Raw genomic sequence first — 18,846 nt, forward strand, 5'->3', positions numbered from 1 at the left:
TAGCTGGCATTACCTCACAGTGTCCCTTTAAGTGAAACAAAGCGCAGCGCAGTGTTGGGTGTTGTTTAGAGACCAGTTATATGGGTAGATGCTAGAAATCTGAGCTATTTCCAAGCATGGGGAAAATGATTTTATGAAACAAAAAAATGAAAAACCCTCAGACCTTACCACAGAACCTTGTTAAGTCTATCAAGACTGAAAAAACTCCAGGAATATCCTTCTGAAATGGAGGATGAAAACTTCTGTCTTTGCAAAAGCTGCTCAAAGTTCTCTGGATGTGGAGTTAGTACAGTGGACAGTCAGACCTTTGAGAAGCAGTTGCTAACCACTTCCTCTTGCGTATCAGACCTGAAAATCCAGGAAGCATGCAGGACACAGCGCCCCAACACTTTACCCATCCTCTCTTCTGAGGTTTCCCTAGCTCAAGAGGAGCAGTCAGAACAAGGAAAAGGCAAAGAACAAGGAAGAAGGTCCTATGATAGATTCTACTTTTACCTCAGAGTTGAGGCAAAAGGACTTGAGATTTTGGCATGGAACTGAGAGCATTATAGAAATGGGCAGGAAATGAAGAGGTAGGTAGCAGAGTTAATGAGAAGGCAAATACTGTTTAAGACCACACTCCATCCGAGTTCCTGCTCACCTTCTACCTCTATTCATTCCCTGTTGGCAGACCTTGAAGCTTCTGTATGTGTGTAAAGATGATTTCTGAGGAAGTTCTGTTGAGAGCATGTCTGCCTCTAGGAGTTAAGTTGCTTCAAATTCTTTCCTATTCCCTGCAAACCCCAAATTACTCTACCACAACCCCCAAGATTCCTAACCCTCCTCCCAGAGGAAGTGTGCTGATTTAGCTGCTGTGTATAGATTCAAAGCTTATGAATTGTCCTTTTTTTTTTTTCTTAATTTAAATTTGCATTGTTGGAACAAATCTTCCTTTCTTCAGTGTATGAAAGCATTTTTAAAATTTTTTGTTCCAAAGCATTACTGCTAATAAAACTAGTGTATAACTAAAATACGTGTTTTAGAAGTCTGTATATAGACATTGACCTGTCCAGCTTAGCTTGTTCATTCAAATTGGCTGGGTATGCAAAAGCTGCGTAAAATCAAAAATTAATGGAAGCACACAATAGACACAAGAAACCTGACAAGTAACAATAAACCACATCAACTTAACATGCAATCATCCTGCTTAAAACCAATAAGCATGCCAAACAGGCAAGACGGGTTGTGCGCAGAAGGATTCTAGATTATCTTGTTATAATGCACTAAAGCTGTAGTTCAACCAGTTTTATTTTAAGGCCAGTTTTCCCACTGAAAGGAGGAACTTGCTGTTGGTTTCTGTTTTCAGTGCTGGTTTCTATATCCACCTCCTTTCTCTGATCCTTCTTGCACTGGGATTACTGGGTGACTGGGGGTAAGGCATCTGAGGAGCTCACGCCGGGAAGGAAGCAGGAGAAAGAGCATCTGTGGGCTATTTTTCTACTCAGTCCCTCAATGTTGTTTACCACACTTAACTGCGATGTTTCCAGTGCTACCCTATACTTCAAACTAGGTTGGGAATAGGCAATGCTGAAGTGCTAAGCCAGGCACACATCTGAAACGTGACACCCTTCCCTCCCAGTACATCCTTGTGCTGAATTCATGGTGCTTTGTGTCTAGGCGAGAATGTTTAGCTGAAACATGCCCCTTGTTCTTGCAGATACAGTGTGCAAATAAAACTTGAAAGTTATTATCACTTGCTGCCCCAGACCTACCAGTGAGCCTCACCTCCAAAAAACATACCCACCTTTCTTCTTGCATCTGCTTATCAAGAGTTCGGCTGTTCTTTCTGTAACTCACATATCACAGCTAAAGAATTAGAAATTAGAATTAATTAGAAAACATGAGCAGTCTCTCCTGGAATAAAAGGAGGCAGCTGCCATTGCTTAAAATGTACATAGTTTCTGTGTACCTACATCATAATGTAGATTTCTGCTTTAAATTAGAAAGCTGATGAGAGTTTTAAATTCTTGCATCACAGACTTAAGTTGATCTCCATAAGCATGAATGAGTTTGCCATGGTGGTAGTTCAGTGCTTTGAGAAGTACACATTTTCTGTTTATGAGCTGCACGTAGAGATGTAGGAAGAAAATAATGTGAACGCAATTTCCGAGTACTACCAGTATGCATGTGGGAATGCCCAACTGCAAGGCAATTCGGAGGATTGGCAAGCCTTACACTATCATGACAACTCCTTTGTAATAGTAGCACACATCTAGATAATATTATTCTGTTTGCTGATGACAGATGAGCTAGTTTGAGAGTATCAAGTTAGAAATGGCCACAATCATGCATTTCTGACTGGGGAAGGTAACTCTGAATGGTGGGCTGGTTCTATGCAGTTGCTAGAGAAATCCTCTTTTTCATGCTGACGCTCTGCAGCCACTCCTAACATGCTAGACTAGGTGATGCTGCATCCAGTAACCTCTTTGCTTTGCAGCAGGGGTTGGTATGAATGCTTTCTGTCCACTGAATGTATAATCTGGTTCGTAGTCTTGGTTCAGAAGTAAACATTGAATACCTCTGAAATCTGCCCTGTAGCTGTAACCAGCAGGTCCTCTCATAACACATTCCGTGGGACAAAGACACCAACCACTGCAGTGGGAAAAGAAGGAGGATATGGGTGGAATGAAGGTGAGTTTCATAGGTCTTGCAGTAGGAAGCTTTCTCTCCCTGGACAAATAAGTGGCTTCCTTCACTCATATTTAGAAGCTGATAAATTTTTTTTTTTTAACTTCTCAACCTTTCTGTCATCACCAGTTGGAGGAGAAGAGCAAAATACCTTCTTGCATTTGGATAGTATGCTTATAGAAAGTCATCTGTGTGATAAAGACTACAGAGATCAGAGTATAGATTAAGTCATTTATCATGAAGGATCTCGGAGTTGTGCCACAAGATTACTGGTTTTTCAGTCTTGTGTTTCATATCCTTACCATTTTTTGCTTGTATCCTACAGGTAAGGCACAGAACTTCAGACCAGGTAATGGCTTTGAAGATGAACACGCTCAACAGCAACAGAGCAAACATGCTGAAAGAGGTTCAACTTATGAATAGACTCTCACATCCGAACATCTTAAGGTATACTGGCTTTTTTCTGAGTCGTATAGAGATAGGTTGTCTTTAGTAGAGCTTTCCTATTTCCAATTTTAATTTTTTTTTTTATTATAGCTGTATCTGTTGTGAATATGTTAGGATCAGCTTCTAATTTAATGGAAGAAGGGGAGGAGAAAGAAAAGACTTCAACAAATTGAAAATCCACATGATTACAGTATGTGGAGTTTACCATTAATGAGTAACTTATGTCAGAGAAAAACAAGATTTCACATTGTAAATTTCTGATGAATCAGTAAAATGATATGAAGAGTGATTTGGCTTCTCTTCATGAATTTAAATTATTGCAAATTTAACACCATTAAAATAATCTATGGTTACTAATCTTTTCGATTAACAATGCAAAGTGCCATAGCTTCCTTATATTTTTAGGTCTGTTATCTATTTTTTAGCATTTTCTTATTGTAGTATTGCAAATATAAGAGGGACTGGAGAAAAGAAGCTAGACTTGAAGTAATCTGATTTATCTGCTCTTGAAAGGAAAAAGGTAGTTCTTGTTTTGCAATAGATTACTGGATGCAAATCCAAAATGTTTCAATGTGTATCTTGTTATTGCTTGAATCTTTTCCGTCTTGGCTACTCTCTTATGATGATGTGACAAGCAATTAACAGAATTAGCTGAAGCCATAACATTAAGAATTTTAAAGGTGTGATGACAGTGCACCAGGTAACAGGTTCTCCTAAACTACTGTTGCACAGGTGGTATCTATTTTGATAGTCTCAGGCAGCGTAACTCTTTTTGAAAAGTTTTTGGAGACACAGTGAACTCTTAACTTCATTTTCTCTTCTTCATTTGACTGTTAAATAGTACAGACATAGTACTGATTCCTGAAATCCTTTATAACCAACTCTTCTGATCCTTGAAATCCTGGCTCAGTCTTCATCAACTGATGTGTGACAATATTATTGTGTTTGTTTCCCTTGGTGTTTGAGGAGACATATCAGAAGCATTTGGACTATCTGTAGGGAACGTTCCATTAATTCATGCCTATTTTCTAATTTTTCTTTTTCTTAATCCCCCCCAAACCTGCAGACTTGGAGAATTTTTGCTTATGGTAAACTATATTGGTCTTATCACTATATTTATTCAAGTGTTGTAGTAATCTGTTCCTAATTAGAATTCTTAGTCTGTTTTCTCTACTCCAAGGTGAGGTGAGTTCCCAGCAACTACTCTGGCTCTTCTGTTTGTGTGTTTCTTTGTTTTTAATGATGTCAGATATGTGGCTTTTTAGGTTCCAGGATTATTAATTGTTTCTTATATCTGTCCACCACTTCCTTTCCCTCAGAATCCTTAAATAAGCAGCTTATGATCCTGGGGACTGATACATCTGCTTTTTAGTAAGGTTTGTGGAAAGAATAATTTCATAGGATTGGCATTGTCAGAATTGTGAAGTCAGTATGCTTCAACAGTTTTTTTTATCACCTTGGTGTGGTTTGTAAATCTTTATTTTAAAAAACATCTAGCTTTACAACTCTGTTCAAAATAAAGTATTTAATTTGGGTTGGGGTGAGGGAAAGTAGGAGAGGGATAGCTTGACAGGGAAAAAGCATTCAGTTGAAGCTTAATGTAACTCTGCCTCCTTTCTCCCCACCCCCGAATGGAATTACACAGGTGTTGCCAGGATCAAAAGTTATTGTACTGAGTTCTGAGTAATTGCTGAAATTTAGATTTCTTACAGTGTTTCAGAGATCCTATCTATGATATACCAATCCCCTCTGGCCTTAGAGCCTATGAATAATTTGAAGTCAGTGGTGTTGCACAGATGGTCCTGAAGAAAGAACAATAATGTATTGATTTATGCATGAAGCAGAAAAGGAATTCCATTTGGTTATCCCAGTTATTACAGAGGATTGATAGAGAAGTCTTTTTGTCTGTGTGCTCAACTAAGCAGTTATGAGTGAATACATAAGAAATAAATTACTTAAATAGAAACGGTTTATCTTTGCATAATTTGTTTTGAAGAATAAACTACACTTGCTTTATGAATTGCTTGATTTGAGGCTTCTTCAGAGACTGTTGGTTCTCTGGTAAAAAATATTGCCAATTTATTACAGATTAGCTAAGTACACTTGCTGCAGGCAAGAAAATGCAAATGAGAACTGTATTTAGGTTTAGTTTATTCTTTTATTGAATAACAATGGACAGTAAAAAGTATTATTTTTCTTTCTGTAGAAGATAGCTTTGTGGGTTTGTGTGTTAGTTATGTGTCATTTTATTTTTGGTTTAAAACCACTTACTGCAGTGTTTCCAGTCCCTTTATATCTGGAAGAAGATTTTGCCCTTTTTAAATGTTACCTGCCTATGTGTCTATATATACCTATATATATACACACACTCATGCAAACTTCTGTATTTATGTTTTAGAAACCTATAAATCATTGGTGTTTCTACTAGTCTTGTAAAAATCAGTTTAGGACCTATTTCCCACTTCAGAAACACATTAAAGATAGTATTTGATGGTAATTTGCTTTTATAGTATAGTGAGAGATGAAAATGTGTTGTCAGATAAGAACAGCTGGAGTAGTATTGCTGAGAGGTCACTAGGAAAATGTTCTACAACAACATGTTCCTGTTGAAACATTTTCTGGGATTATTTTGTGAGATTTGAAGCCTGATTAGTATTTAAAGGGAATGATCCTCTTCCAAGAAGTTCTAATGTATGATTTCCCCTTTCCAGGGACTATTGAGCTATCTCAGTTTCCTGTTAAATGTTATTTTCTTCACTTAATTTCTGTCCTTTGAAGCTCTTCCTCTATATTACTGACTAAGCTGTTTTGTCACTAGCATCAAGTTTAATTATTATTGGTTAGTCACTGGATCTCTGCCACATGCCTTGAAGGTGTACTCTGATTTTATGTAATATATACATCTGAGCTTCTTCATCTTCTATAAACTCTAGGACTACCTACTGTTAACTTAGGCTGTAAACAAATTACTTTCCTTAGTGCTGATCTGTTCTTTGCCAGTAAGGATGTTAGTGGATTCTTAGGCTGAAATGGTGTGATCATGTTGTGCTGTGGTTAGTCGTAGCAGGTAGAGGGGCTGCGAGGTGGTCTGATATCAAGTGGCTTGTAAAATTACAAAACTGGATAGATACTGGCTTTACAGCATCTAAGATCTGCTCTCAACCTATTTCAACTTGTGCAGTTCAGTTTTGGAAAGTGCATGTCAGATTCGGCAATGATGCATTTATTTTAGTATACTAAATTCTTCCTTAATCTGGGTGGGTGGTTGTGTTTTTGAATGTCCTGATGCTTTCGTACCTAAAATTTGTAATTGAATCAATGTTTTTGTCCTAGAACTCTTCCCTGGTTTATATAAGGTGTTTTTACCTTAGTGACACTTTCGTACTACTTTAGGAGATGGTGTTGTGTCAAGGTGTTTCAGTTTCTCTACTTCTAATACTTGGTGAAGTATCAATCTGGTTATTTAGGCTTTAAAAGTAACTTGGGTTTCTGGGCATGGAGTGAAAGGCTAACTTTAATATCTCCACTCATTTCAGTATTTCTGTGCTCAAATTCTGCTCTTGGCTAGCTATATAGATCCATCTTAATCAGAAGAGCTTATTTTTCACTTACCAAGTCCCCAGCAAGTATACTATCTCCATAGCAGCATCATTAAGATTCTAGTGATCAAATATATACATACATTAGAAAATGTTTTTATATATATTTCCATCAAGAAAATGAGAAGCCGTCTTCTATTAGAGGGATTAATTTGGGAAAAAATGGAACCTCTTTGTCAGTCTGTTAAGGATATTTTGGAGTAGAAGACTCCAGCTCTTGCAGCGAAATTGGCATGATGTTTAAAAAGTACAGAGATTTAGAGGTTTTTTGTTTGTCTCCCGCCCTCTTGCTTCCTGTTTGAATTAGCAGATGTGATTCCAGAGGCAGAGTAGATGTTAACTGTAATGTAGTCACTTTTTGTACAGTCACTGTCTGGCGAGTGTAGGAAACTATGTATGAAAGAGCTGCTTTTTTCTTTTTTTTTTCTGTGTTGCTTTTTTCCCCAGGGACCAGCTTAGGGACATTTTAGGAGTAGACAGGGCAAAAGCAGACTAATGGTGTTGATGGAGTATTCTGCTCTGCTTCTACTGTCAACCTCATCTCCTATCTCCACCTCACTCCTGTATGCAAGCTAAACATGGAGAACTAAAATGCTTTTCTGTCTCTGATCTACACTTCTCCCTGCCCTGGATGTGGGATTTACTGGCTTTATCACCTCTTCCCTCAAAACAGATGGTGAGAGCAAGAGTGGAAAAGTGAGCTGGAGTTCTGGTTTGCACCATGCGATGTTTACTGTAGCCGCTTTAGCACAGGTTTGCTGATACATGGCAAGACTAATTATTGGGGTTCGGGAAAACAGGTTTGGAGCATCTCTTCACTTCTTTATTAGCTTGTGTCCCATTTAAAGCACAGTGCTGTTCAAGGCTTGGGTTAGATCTGGTACCAGGGTTGTGAAAGGTCTAATGTATGCTTGTAAAATTTTTTTTTTTTTAACACTTTGCTGCTTCTCTGAATGCTGATGTGCTGCTGTAGTCATGAGTTTTTACCCAAATCACAGTAAGAAAATAGGGCTGGAAAGGACTCAAGAAACCCCTGTCCTGTGTCCTAGGTTGGGAGCCTTAAAGCTGCAGCCTGAGAGACCTGATAACTTTTCATTCTGGTAATATCTTGCAGGTGTGTTTTTCCCATTTGCAAATGAAGTGGTGTGCTAACACAGATTCTCCATCTCCTGTGCTGTCTGTTAAATTAGTGTATCTTCAATTTTGAGATAGAATTTCAGTCTTTAATATCACTACTGTTTGCATGAAGAAGTATTTCTTTGTTTGATCCGTACCTTGGGGACTTCATTTAAAACGTTCTCTGCACAGAAAGCCTTAGTTTATGCCTTAAGTGCTCTCATAGGAGTGCTTGGAGGTATTGCTGCGTGTTTGGCAGTGAGCGTGCACGCAGATTGACTCATTGATTAAATACACCTTATTGTGTGCGCACACACACACGCAAATAAGCAAGCAGTGTGCATATTACATGAACTTCTTTTAAGGAGAATTTTCTTTCATCTTTCAGATAAATCTAGCAGTCTGGGAACAATACCACTTTTTTGTGTGTGTAGTTTTCTCCTGTCAACCTTCTTTTTTGTGAAATTACTTGTGATTAACTTTGCAATAGGCAGAAGGATGGCTTTTGTCTTTTAACATCCTTTGTATTGAACAGTGCTTTAACAGAAAAGAAAAATACTTCTCCGTGTAATGTGGTTATCAAAAAGGAGTATTTTAGAAATGCTATGCACAGGACAGGGAAGAGAGGCTGTATGTGTTGTGTATAATGTATTACAGAAGGGGTAGATGTAATGCCTTATCTCTGTCTTGAATGAAGATGCAACTGTAGAAAACTTAAAATATATTTTTAATCTAACATGGTGCCTAAAACATCAAGGAAGGTCATAATGCAGACTTACTAGTCTTACGCACTCTCTTTGTTTTCCAACAGTCAGTGCAATGAAGTAAGCATCTTTGACCTTGTTTCTCTTTGTGTTACTGAGCTGGTGTGAGACACACTTGCATTGGTGCGTTTGTTTTGGGTTTTATGTTTAATGTTATCAAACTGCTGAATTTTCTCATACAAGCAGTAGATTTCAGGGAGCATCAATTTATTATGTTGAACTGTAGGTGCCACAGGTTTATCTACAGAACAGGAACATGTTCCATTGAAGTTCTTCTAATGGGAAGCATGTGTTCAATGTCTAGATGTCCACAGTGGCTCTATAATCTGGATATTAGTTTTGCTTGATTTATCAAGGAGGCAAAGATTGTAGGCTGAGGCTACAGTTCTTAGTCTCCCCCTTCCTGTCTAATATTTTCTCCCTTGCAGTCAGTCTGAACTGAAAGCAGGGTAACTGTGTTAACAGACTAAGAAGTATCCAGAATACCTTCTCTTGCTCTTGTCTAGGAGGACAGGTATTCCACATTAATTGAGGAGTAACCTAGTTTATGGAAAGAGAATTCCAACATCTGAACATCGCTGACGTTTGTTAGAAAGCATTTTGTGGTGGAAATGTGCTGCGCTGTATTTAGTAGTGGACTCAAATAGCATCTTTCATATTTGCAGCTTCTGGGGAAACTTTTCCAACTACTAGTTATGATTTTGGAAGTGCTTCAGCTTTCCTGATAAGGCCAGATACACTGTCTTGAAAATAAACTTCCTTAAATCTGCAAATGGTCTCCTGTTTTGTGGATGACTGGCTCATTGAAGCTTCTTCCAAATAGAAATGCTTATAGGAAGTGTAACCTTTGGCTGACAAGATATTATGCTGAAGTTCACCTACAAGCACATTTTGGCTCTGGAGACAGTGCGTCTAGCCAACAGGAGTAATCTCAGCTGTACTGGGCCAGCATGTCAGCTTCCTATCCACAGAACTTGGAATCTCATCTGGGGCAATCTCAGAAATTGAAATCGTATGTTAAGTCTTGCTTGGTAATTGTATTTCCTGGTAGCAGCTGCGTGTATTATCTTTTAGTGAAAATGCTTTCCAACAGTGTTTTGTAGCAGTACTTGGCTTAACCAAGAGGCTTATTATTGCTTGATACAGCAGCTGAGAAGAAGTTTTCCAGGAATTTGGATCACTAGAGGTCTATTCTATCAATCTATTTTCCAGAGTCTGAAAACTGAGATTCTTGACACAAAATTTAAATGGTTCCAGTATGTTGCTTGTAAACTCATTAATTCTGTCTTTATCAGGGTATCTGGTTTCTCTTTTCCTGGGTAATAACTTCTAAATATGTGGGGTTTATAAATGTATCTTTATGTCCAGCTTTTTTTTCCATGAGATCATGATATTGAGCTTTGGTTTTAATTTCTGATTTAAAGTTAGAAATGTATATCTGTTTCCCAGTAGAAACCCTAAATGTTTAAGAATTTTTGAACTCTTACTCTTGGTAACTTGAGCCAGTGTGCCTTTTCTGCCTTAAGTGTGGGTTCACAAAGGTAATGAGTGTGTTTCCATTGAGACTTCCCTTGACCAAAACAGGTTGGCAGAAGTTAAGTTCTACCAGTCTTTGGGTGACACTGATGTTTTTCCTTTTTGGTAAAGATGAGACAAGAAATTTAATTTTGCCAAAATTTTGATAAATTCTTAATTGCATTCACATTTTAGAATTAAGTAAAATACAATTAATTCCTAATTTGAAAATAATTTAGTATACCTTTACAAAGGAAGAGTTGATATAGATGTAAACATTCTTATTTTTAATTACGTAGCGTCAGTTTTTGTTGAATGAAAACACTGCAGTACTGGGTAACCTTGTGCCATTAGTATTTTTCATAAAAGAGAAACTAATACTTTCAAAAGTTGTCTAATAGTGGAACTAGTATCTTGGATTTTTTTTTTCCAAGTTTTGCTTGTGAATAAAGCTATAAACACCATGCCTGATAGCTCTGGCGACTTTCAGAGAATGCATTAAGGAAGAAATAGATTTCTGCTCGGGGGGAGTCTGGATTTCTTAGTCTCAGGAAGCTTAATTTGTCAATGTGTTTACAAAATTGTTCATATATAATTGCTGTATGAAGTGAAACTCAGAAACAGCAATGTTCTGAGTAGATAGTATATCTAAAAGAACCCTCTTCCCTTTCCCCTAAATACCTGGTTATGCCCTATTGTTCTTCATTAAACGAGGAATTGGATATTCACTGTCTCTCAAATTAAAATTTGCATATTTAATTCAGGGTATATTATTTGAGGTGAGAGCAGGCAGTGGATGTTCAAATACAAGCCCTGCTTCTTTTTTTGGTTATAAAAACAGATTTCCACAGCTCAGCTTATGCAAAGGACCTTACCTATATTATTTTTCTTTGGCTGCTTATAATTTACCAGTCAGCTGTTAGACAAGAGAACAGAGAGGATCATTCATTTCTTCAAAAGCAGCTTAGTTGAACTAGTACTACATGTGTCTTGCATCATTTTGTTTTTAAATTCGGAAGTGTTTCAGGATATAAAAGGTTCTTTTCCTTCAAACTGTTTTCCATAAGATTCCCCTGCCACATTTAATGAAACCATGCATTTGTACCTCTTGCTTGCAAAGTGGAAATTTACGAACATTGTAGAAGTGACAGACAATGTGTTCTTGCTTTTTGAGACCAAAATCTAAAGGATAAAACTGCACATTAATTAATCTAAAAATAATCAATACTTTAACTGCACAGGGAGGGCTCTAAAGTGTGTGTAACTTAAATTTTACTGAACTTTCTCATGGGATATGTTTACTTTTAATTTGTATGTTGCCACTTTTATGGTGGTAAAAATGAGCTTTCAGTTGTTCCTTGTACGTTAAATGCATGGCACATTCTCTATGCTTTCCAGAAAAGTCAAGGATGACAGTCATTAGTACTAAGAGCCAGAGTCTCAACCTTGTGCAGTGTAGGTAGCTTTTGTGGAAACTGTATATATTGGATACTGCGGAAACTTGCTTCGATCCAAGTGTTGGAAATAGGGGGTTGGGGAGGGGAAGTATCCTGCATGCATGTGCCCTCATATTCCTGAGTGGTTAGAAGTGGGATAGGAAGAAACATCTTTATGCTTAAGCAGCAAAATGCAAGGGGAAGTAATTTTCTATTTATGCAGACCAACAGCAGATTACTTGGCTTAAACTTCCTTAAAACAGAACTCTTTCTGTGTAAATCCTTATATGCTGGCCTTTTCTTACAGTCAAATTAGTAACTTTCCATTTGGAGTTTAAGCTGTCTTCTGTGCTCTCTTGGAACTCCTAATTCAAATTATATTGTAGTGTAGACACATCATTTTGTTTTGTGCTGAGACTTTTAAATAATGGACCTTGAGGCATGCAGTATCTGTGAGGCTGAATTTTTTTCTTTTTCCTTCTTGGCATAGACAGTACTTCTTATTATCTTAGTTTCTGTAAAGAAAAAAAAAAAGAGGGGGGGAAAAAAGCCCAAACCACTTTTCTTTTCTTATTTCTTGTAGGTTTATGGGTGTCTGTGTGCATCAAGGACAGCTGCACGCACTTACTGAGGTAAGACTATTTAATGATATACATACTCAATGTGAAGCAATTCTCAGGCCAGATTCTGAACTGCTCTTCACCTTGAGTGCTAGTTTCTTTTATGGTGACTAGTGAGTTAATCACACGCTACTCGCTATGCGGTGGGAAGACTGCAGAATCAGACCTCAGAGCTGTACTTCGCTCATAGCCCTTGTATGTCTTTTCTCATCAGAAGTGCTTATTAGGATGAAAAAAAAAAATCACAGTAGAAACATAAAATTTCACTTAGCATATTCTAAATGAGCGATGTGGATTATCATTGAGCTGTCCCTAAATATGATTTGTTTTGGTGACACTGCATTGTATTTAAGTCTTATTTATACTCTGGTTCGGTGTACATTTCACAGTTGGATCAGGGATGGTTCGGCAGGGTCATATTAGTGTATTCAGTCCCTACCACTTTCTTATTTGGAATACCATCAAGATGACAGCTTAATCTGGGTCCCATAACAAGTAATTATTCCGTTGCCCATATACCCTGACCAAGATCTAAGTATCAAATGAGAAATGGATGTTTCCTTTCATGTGAGTCTTCCCACCAAGTTTTTACTGGCTTGTACGTTTAATCCCTCTGTAAACTGCTCAGGAAAAAGAAGAAAGGGAGTATTATTCTGTTAGGAATAGTGTTGCCTGTTTTGAGTCAAAATCAATAAAATGTTTTTCCTGCTGTGTTAGTTTGAGTACAGATTGAAGGCAAACTCATGTTTTGTAAAGTTGATGTTTCTTATTTACTTCTATTTTATCAGAACTGATCAATTAAAAGATTAACCCTTTCCTGCCCCCCCCAACAAGTATGTTATTAATTAGCAATTAAACCAGGTTCCTGGTATGTTTGCCAAGAACCACTGCAAAGTGAGAAGACTGGATAGCTATATGCCAATTATCAGGATACGTGTGGCCATCACTTTCTGTAACTTTCATATGCAACTCTGAGGCAAAGATGCATATATGTGGGCAGTGAAATTCTTCACCTTCTGGGGTGACAATTCTGCAATTCTAATTCTAGCTGCTGTTAGAGTGATGCACGCTAGTTCACAGTGGCCATATTTCTAGTGCAAGAGCAAAAGTAAAGACGCTTTCAGAAATTTCAAGATACAGCATGTGTGAGGGGTCCTTTGATATAACACGGTCAATTTATTTGATTCCACCTCCCCCCTCCACGTCCTCAGTAGAGGAAATGTTTCTAAGATTTGGCATCAGATGGCTGATCAAGTCCTTCAGGCAGGCTTTGCTGACGTAATTGCCCATTTCTTTTAGACCTCTGGTCAGTTAAAACAGGGAGGTTTCAGGCCCTTCCACTCACTAAACATGTCCTAGAAGAGATGGAACTTCATAACGCTTCGTTGTACTACATCTTAGCAGATCTTCCTCAGTGCCTCTTTTTGGGGGTTGGTTTGTTTGTTTTCTTCCCTTCATCCCAGTTGCTTGCCATTTAAACATTCCTCCCCACCCAGAAACCCAAGAAAATGAAACCAGCACAGATGCTTCCTTATGGAGAGCTAACTTTGTAGCTACTTGCTTTGTTCAGCTATTTTTGAGTTCTTGGCAAGCAAATAAATCTAAGAAAAACTTCAAAGAATAACTTTTTATAGTTATAATTCAGAATAGCAGAAGAGATTCCTGAAATGTCTTGAGACCAAAGAGGGGAAGTTTTAGACTGAAGAAGGCTGCTGCAAATTTCTGAGAAACAGAATAGCTTTAGTGAGATATTATAAAAGTAAATGTAGTGATCACTGCTTTTCTTATGTGGACCAAGGCACACATTGAATGCCTTCAATAGGAAAAAACATGACTGAAGGCCATCATAAGTTGATGTTGTAGGGAATCTACGCACAATTTTGTCCAATACAGTAGTTGTTCTTTGGTTCTACAAAGCTTTTGAAAATTAAGAGCTGTCTATATTCCAAGTGGTGGAATTAGTTGTGTTTTCTGGCAACAGTAGTGGCATTTTTCATCTTGAAGTGTGTGTAGAGTAATAGTTGAGTTCTGAAGACTTCTGGAGGTTTGGGAAGGGGGCTGAGATGGCTAGCTGAAGGAAATATTAGTAAGACGGACATGGTGAATCACCAGTTCAAATATAGCCCAGGAGGATAAACAGATCAGCCGCTGTCTCGTGGCTTTTTTCAGCTTGTGGTCCAAAAAGGTGGTCTCCTAGCTTCCAGTGCTCAACATAACTGATACTAGACTGACACTACGAGCACTCCTAGAGCTTCTGCCAGGGTTCTACATCTTTGGAGGTGAAACTGTTGATTCAGAAGCCCATTGCTCAATAGGTGTCTTAGTCACTGCAAGGAGAATCCTCTCTCACGCTAGCCTATGCTGGACCTGTTCTGTAAGGAGCTTAATTATAACTTCTTGTGTTTTGAGAGTACAGTTGATGATATGCCTAAGTGAAAGGGATACAGCATCACTTAGAGCTTATGTCTGAGGGCGTCATGGGAAATAATGTTTATTTGTATATATATATGTTTCCATGACAGAATAAGTCGATAACTTGTGGCAAATGTTCTGTGAATGGATTTAGACAACTTGTACTTTATAGCCTTCTGTGCTATTAACAGGCATGGCAACAACCACAAATGGTGTTAAAGGAGCCTTGAGGATTTTATAAGCCTGTTAAAGGGCTACATTAGTAATATACAGCACTTCGTTATTAGAAGGCAGAGTCTGACGTGTTACAGATTTATTTTCATACGTGTTTTAACTACATGGGAGACTAAACACAGTGGATCATGCAGAGCAGGTTTTTTGCTTGAGCAAGGTGTTGATTGTATATAGGCCTTGGGTTTTTCCCTTTTGGCAGCATTTTATATTGTTTTAATTGTCCTCTCTCAAGTGGCTTTTGTTTTTAAAACTGTTGGGCAAGAAGCAGTTTCTGTTTGTTTTGGTTTGTTTTTTTCAAAATACGAATGGAATTATTTAATCATAGATTGTACTAGGACTTTGGCCTTGTTCTGAATCCACAGTCTTATCAGTTTTGAAAATCCAATATTGTTTTCAAAGTTCTCAAGCCACAAGCTATGGCATATGCCTCTTCTTCAGAAGTTCAGTATCTGTGTTTAGAGTCATAGACAGGTTTAGGCTGGCAGGGACCTCTATCCTTGCACGCACATAGTTAAGAAACATTTAAGGAAAGTGAAGTAGATGCTTTAATAGGTGTACCACCCAGACGAGCTGGCAGATCTTAGACTGCCTCGCTAACTTTGAGCTGATGGGCACGTATTTGCTGTGCTTATTTTCTGTAAAACCAGGAACTCGGTATTCCTTTCTCAGTATTTAGCTCTAATCTGTAGCTAGTGGTTTGTTTCTGTAGCTACAAGAATCTGCAGTGCTTCCTGCTGTACTCACATGCCTCTCTAACCTAATTTCAGCCTTTCCTTCAAGCCTCTCTCTGTTTTCCAGCCACCTTCCTAATCTGACAACTGTGCTTCCATTTCTTAATTTCCTGGCACACAGCGGCATCCTCAGACTTGGAGAAACTTGCCTAGTAGTACAGGCTCTGATGTCAGTTAGCATGAGACGCTGCTGAGCTTTCAGAGACCACTGTGGGGGACACGAAGCTGTGAGCCAGTTAGTGTGGAGCAGCCATGGCTTAATAGCAGTAGTAGTGTACAATCTTATCCCATACATGTTTACCGTGGAACAGCTGCATGAGCAAACATCCGTTTTAGATGGGAGGCAAACAAATTTATTTGTGCATTGCAGGTTCTGTAGGCCTATGCTATTACACTGAAGCAGATAACACAGCATACAGTCTGGCGTATAAAAGCCACTTAATACCTTCTTGCAGATCTTAAATTATTTGTTGAACTCTGTTATGCAGGTTTATCTGAATTTCTAAGAGAGAGGTCAGGCTAAAATCTTGTTATAATTAGATGTATATACATGCACAGTATGAGTCGTACAGCTTGATAATTCCTTCTTGAAGGAAATGAAAGCCCTGACAGCTGTGTGTATAGAAGATGAGGAAGGGAGAGTTATTATGTGTGATTAGGATATCTTGAAATTGCAGTGCTTCACAAACAATAGCTAATTGTTACAACAGAAGTTTTATGGCTATTAATTCATACTGGATGATAGTTTAAAAAAAAGTGCACAAATGCTCTGCTGCCACAATCTGAAGCTGTAGCTTTACTTGTTCGGTGTGGGATCTGACATGCACTGGAGCTTTCTCGGGCAGGGAGCAGAGCCATGGCAGTGTGATAGGAACACATGATCTGTGGGGTGAACAGTATTGTTTTCACCAGCAGCTGGATCTGCTGTCTCCATGCCCCTCTTGAGGTCTTTCAGTTTTTGTCCTTGCTGCTGTACTACCTAGTCAGTCCTTCTGATTCCATCCCAAGTATCTGGTATGGTATTAGATGTTTCATGGATCTAAGAGTATATTTGGGCAGCCTTGGTTTTAAGGTGCTGTATACATGGCATTGGAACAATGATGAGATAACTGCAAGGGGTGAGCCAGCCTTTCTGTGCACCTGGCTCCTCCAGTGCATCCCATTTGGTGAGTTCTCCTTACCAGCTGCCTCACGTGCTGCACCTTACAGGTACTGTGTGTAGGGGTGCGTGAAAGTGCCTTGAAGTCTAAAATGTTTTCTGGGTGCTCAGAGTGGTGTTGTCTGCAATAATGTATGCTGGCAATGTATAGTATGCACAACAGCGTGTGATGCAGATGTATGTGGCAAAAATTGCTGTGAGAAAAATCTTCAGTGCTACTTTTAACTTTTTTTTTTTAAGAGAATCCACAGAGTTCTTTGAAGTTGTGCACATCTTCAGTTCAATTAATTTTTTTATAACTGTGTCAGAAAGCCCAGGAAAAAATTTACTACGGAAATCCTTCCAGACGTGTTAATTTTTATCTTTGACAAAATAACTGCTATTGGATAATTTTAACATGTTGCACAGTAATAGCTTACTGAATTTGACACTGCTGTTTTTACCACCAACCACAATTTATTGTTTTGAGATGAGAATGCTGTTGTGTAGCAGTTTGGAAAAGACTTTCTTTTTTTTTTTTTTCTCCTTCCTTGCACAGTGTATCCCTTTTGTACTCCTAGAGCTCATCTTAATGAAAGAGCCTACGGCTTTTGAAGAGCGGCTTTTATTAATAAGTTCCTCTGTGATAACTGAAAACTTTCCTTCTCTGCTTTTTCTCCCAACAGCAACAATTTAAATAAACTCTAAATGCAATTAGTGGCGTTTCAGGCCTTCAGAGACCTTTTTTTACTTTTGGAGATAGCACTGATTGGGAAGAAAAAAATATTAAAAGCTTAAAATTCTCAAAACTGTTACAATTGTGCTGAATTATCCTTTTACAAGGAAGGGAAAATAAGTTCTTCAAGCGAACAGGTCTTCTGATACACAGTTTTCACAAGCAGAATCAATCATTAACAATATTTAATTTTCCTTCTTTCTTTTTTCCTCCTCTCAGTTCTTAGGCACCTTTCTGTGGAGAGCCTTTGACCCTGGAATGGAGAAAACCAGACGGATTTCACTTAGGTCTCCTTTTCAAAACCTTTATCCTACAGCAAAAAATGTAGGCATACATCGCCTTCCAGATGCCAGTTGCACACTTTTGAGAGTTTTAAAAAGCCCTGGAACACCGTTCCTTCCCTGCTCCCTCCTCCCCCATCTCCTGTGATACTTGCTAATCCCTACTGTTATTCCATGAGTGTGATTCATATTGTTTGAATAACTTAAGTTTAACTCCTGTAGCATTGCAAATATTTAAGTCAGCTTTGGTGATCACAGTTGGCTAGCCTGTCAACCCTAGAGAACAGTGTCTTTAGAACTGTAGTTCCTATTATCAGTCATTCTGCAAATATTCCATATGACAAAGGAATTGTTCCCAGTTTAGGTATTACCTGTTTACCAGCTCAGGTTTAGTTCCTGGATAAGATGGCTCTAGTGGTTGTCCTTCAAAAAAGAAAATAGTTGCAGTGCTAAATTGATTAATCTGAGTTTGGAGACAATTGAAGAGGACAGTTGAGTTAAAGGTGACACAAAGTATAAAATTAAAGGAAATGAAGTGACTCTCAACTCCACCCTGTTTGAAAATGTTACGCATCTGCTGGATATTGCCATCCAATTTCTAGCAAAAAAATAATTTAGAGAATTACTAGGGATGCCCTTTACTTCATGTAAGATTAAAGGTTTAGGTATTACCTAATGTGTACAGTCAAGCCATACTGATTAGAGGCTTTCAGATCAGTTTGTATTCCATAATATCTTGTGCTTTTTGTTAGTCACCCTTGCTTATTGAAATCTTCGTTAGGCACTTCATATAGTCTTTCTGACTGTAGTATTGAAAAAACAAAACTGAAGAGGAGGAGCAAAAAAGCAGAGGGGTGGAGAAACTCTAGAGATCTGTTGTCCGTTGTCTCTCCTCAGATTTGTCCCTAATTCTGGTCCAGTTTGGTCTCATTTGCATACATAAGGCATTTTACTTGAGTGTATTAGAGGTCTCGGGCAGTATGTCAAGCTATTTACTTTATGGTCTTGGGGAACTGGCAACTGCTGTGACTTTTCTGGAGGAATGAAGTGAGCAACTGTGCAAACTTTCTCTTGGATGTTTTTGTTGACAGCTCTGAGAATACACCTGTTAATTCTAAACGTCTTTGTTTTAGGGTAATGAGTCTTGATA

General features: G+C 38.3%; 1 protein-coding gene across 1 annotated transcript in view; it reads left to right on the forward strand.

Annotated features, from left to right (window-relative positions):
* Nucleotides 1-18,846, forward strand: part of TESK2 (testis-specific kinase 2) — a 73,515-nt gene that overhangs the window by 18,884 nt on the left and 35,785 nt on the right. The window contains exons 2-3 of the mRNA XM_009884665.1: nucleotides 2,993-3,114; nucleotides 12,128-12,176. Coding sequence (XP_009882967.1) covers nucleotides 2,993-3,114; nucleotides 12,128-12,176 — 171 coding nt within the window. The remainder of the gene's footprint in view (nucleotides 1-2,992; nucleotides 3,115-12,127; nucleotides 12,177-18,846) is intronic.

This window comes from Charadrius vociferus, unplaced genomic scaffold (assembly GCF_000708025.1).
Source record: "Charadrius vociferus isolate BGI_N301 unplaced genomic scaffold, ASM70802v2 scaffold163, whole genome shotgun sequence".
Taxonomy (NCBI): Eukaryota; Metazoa; Chordata; class Aves; order Charadriiformes; family Charadriidae; genus Charadrius; species Charadrius vociferus.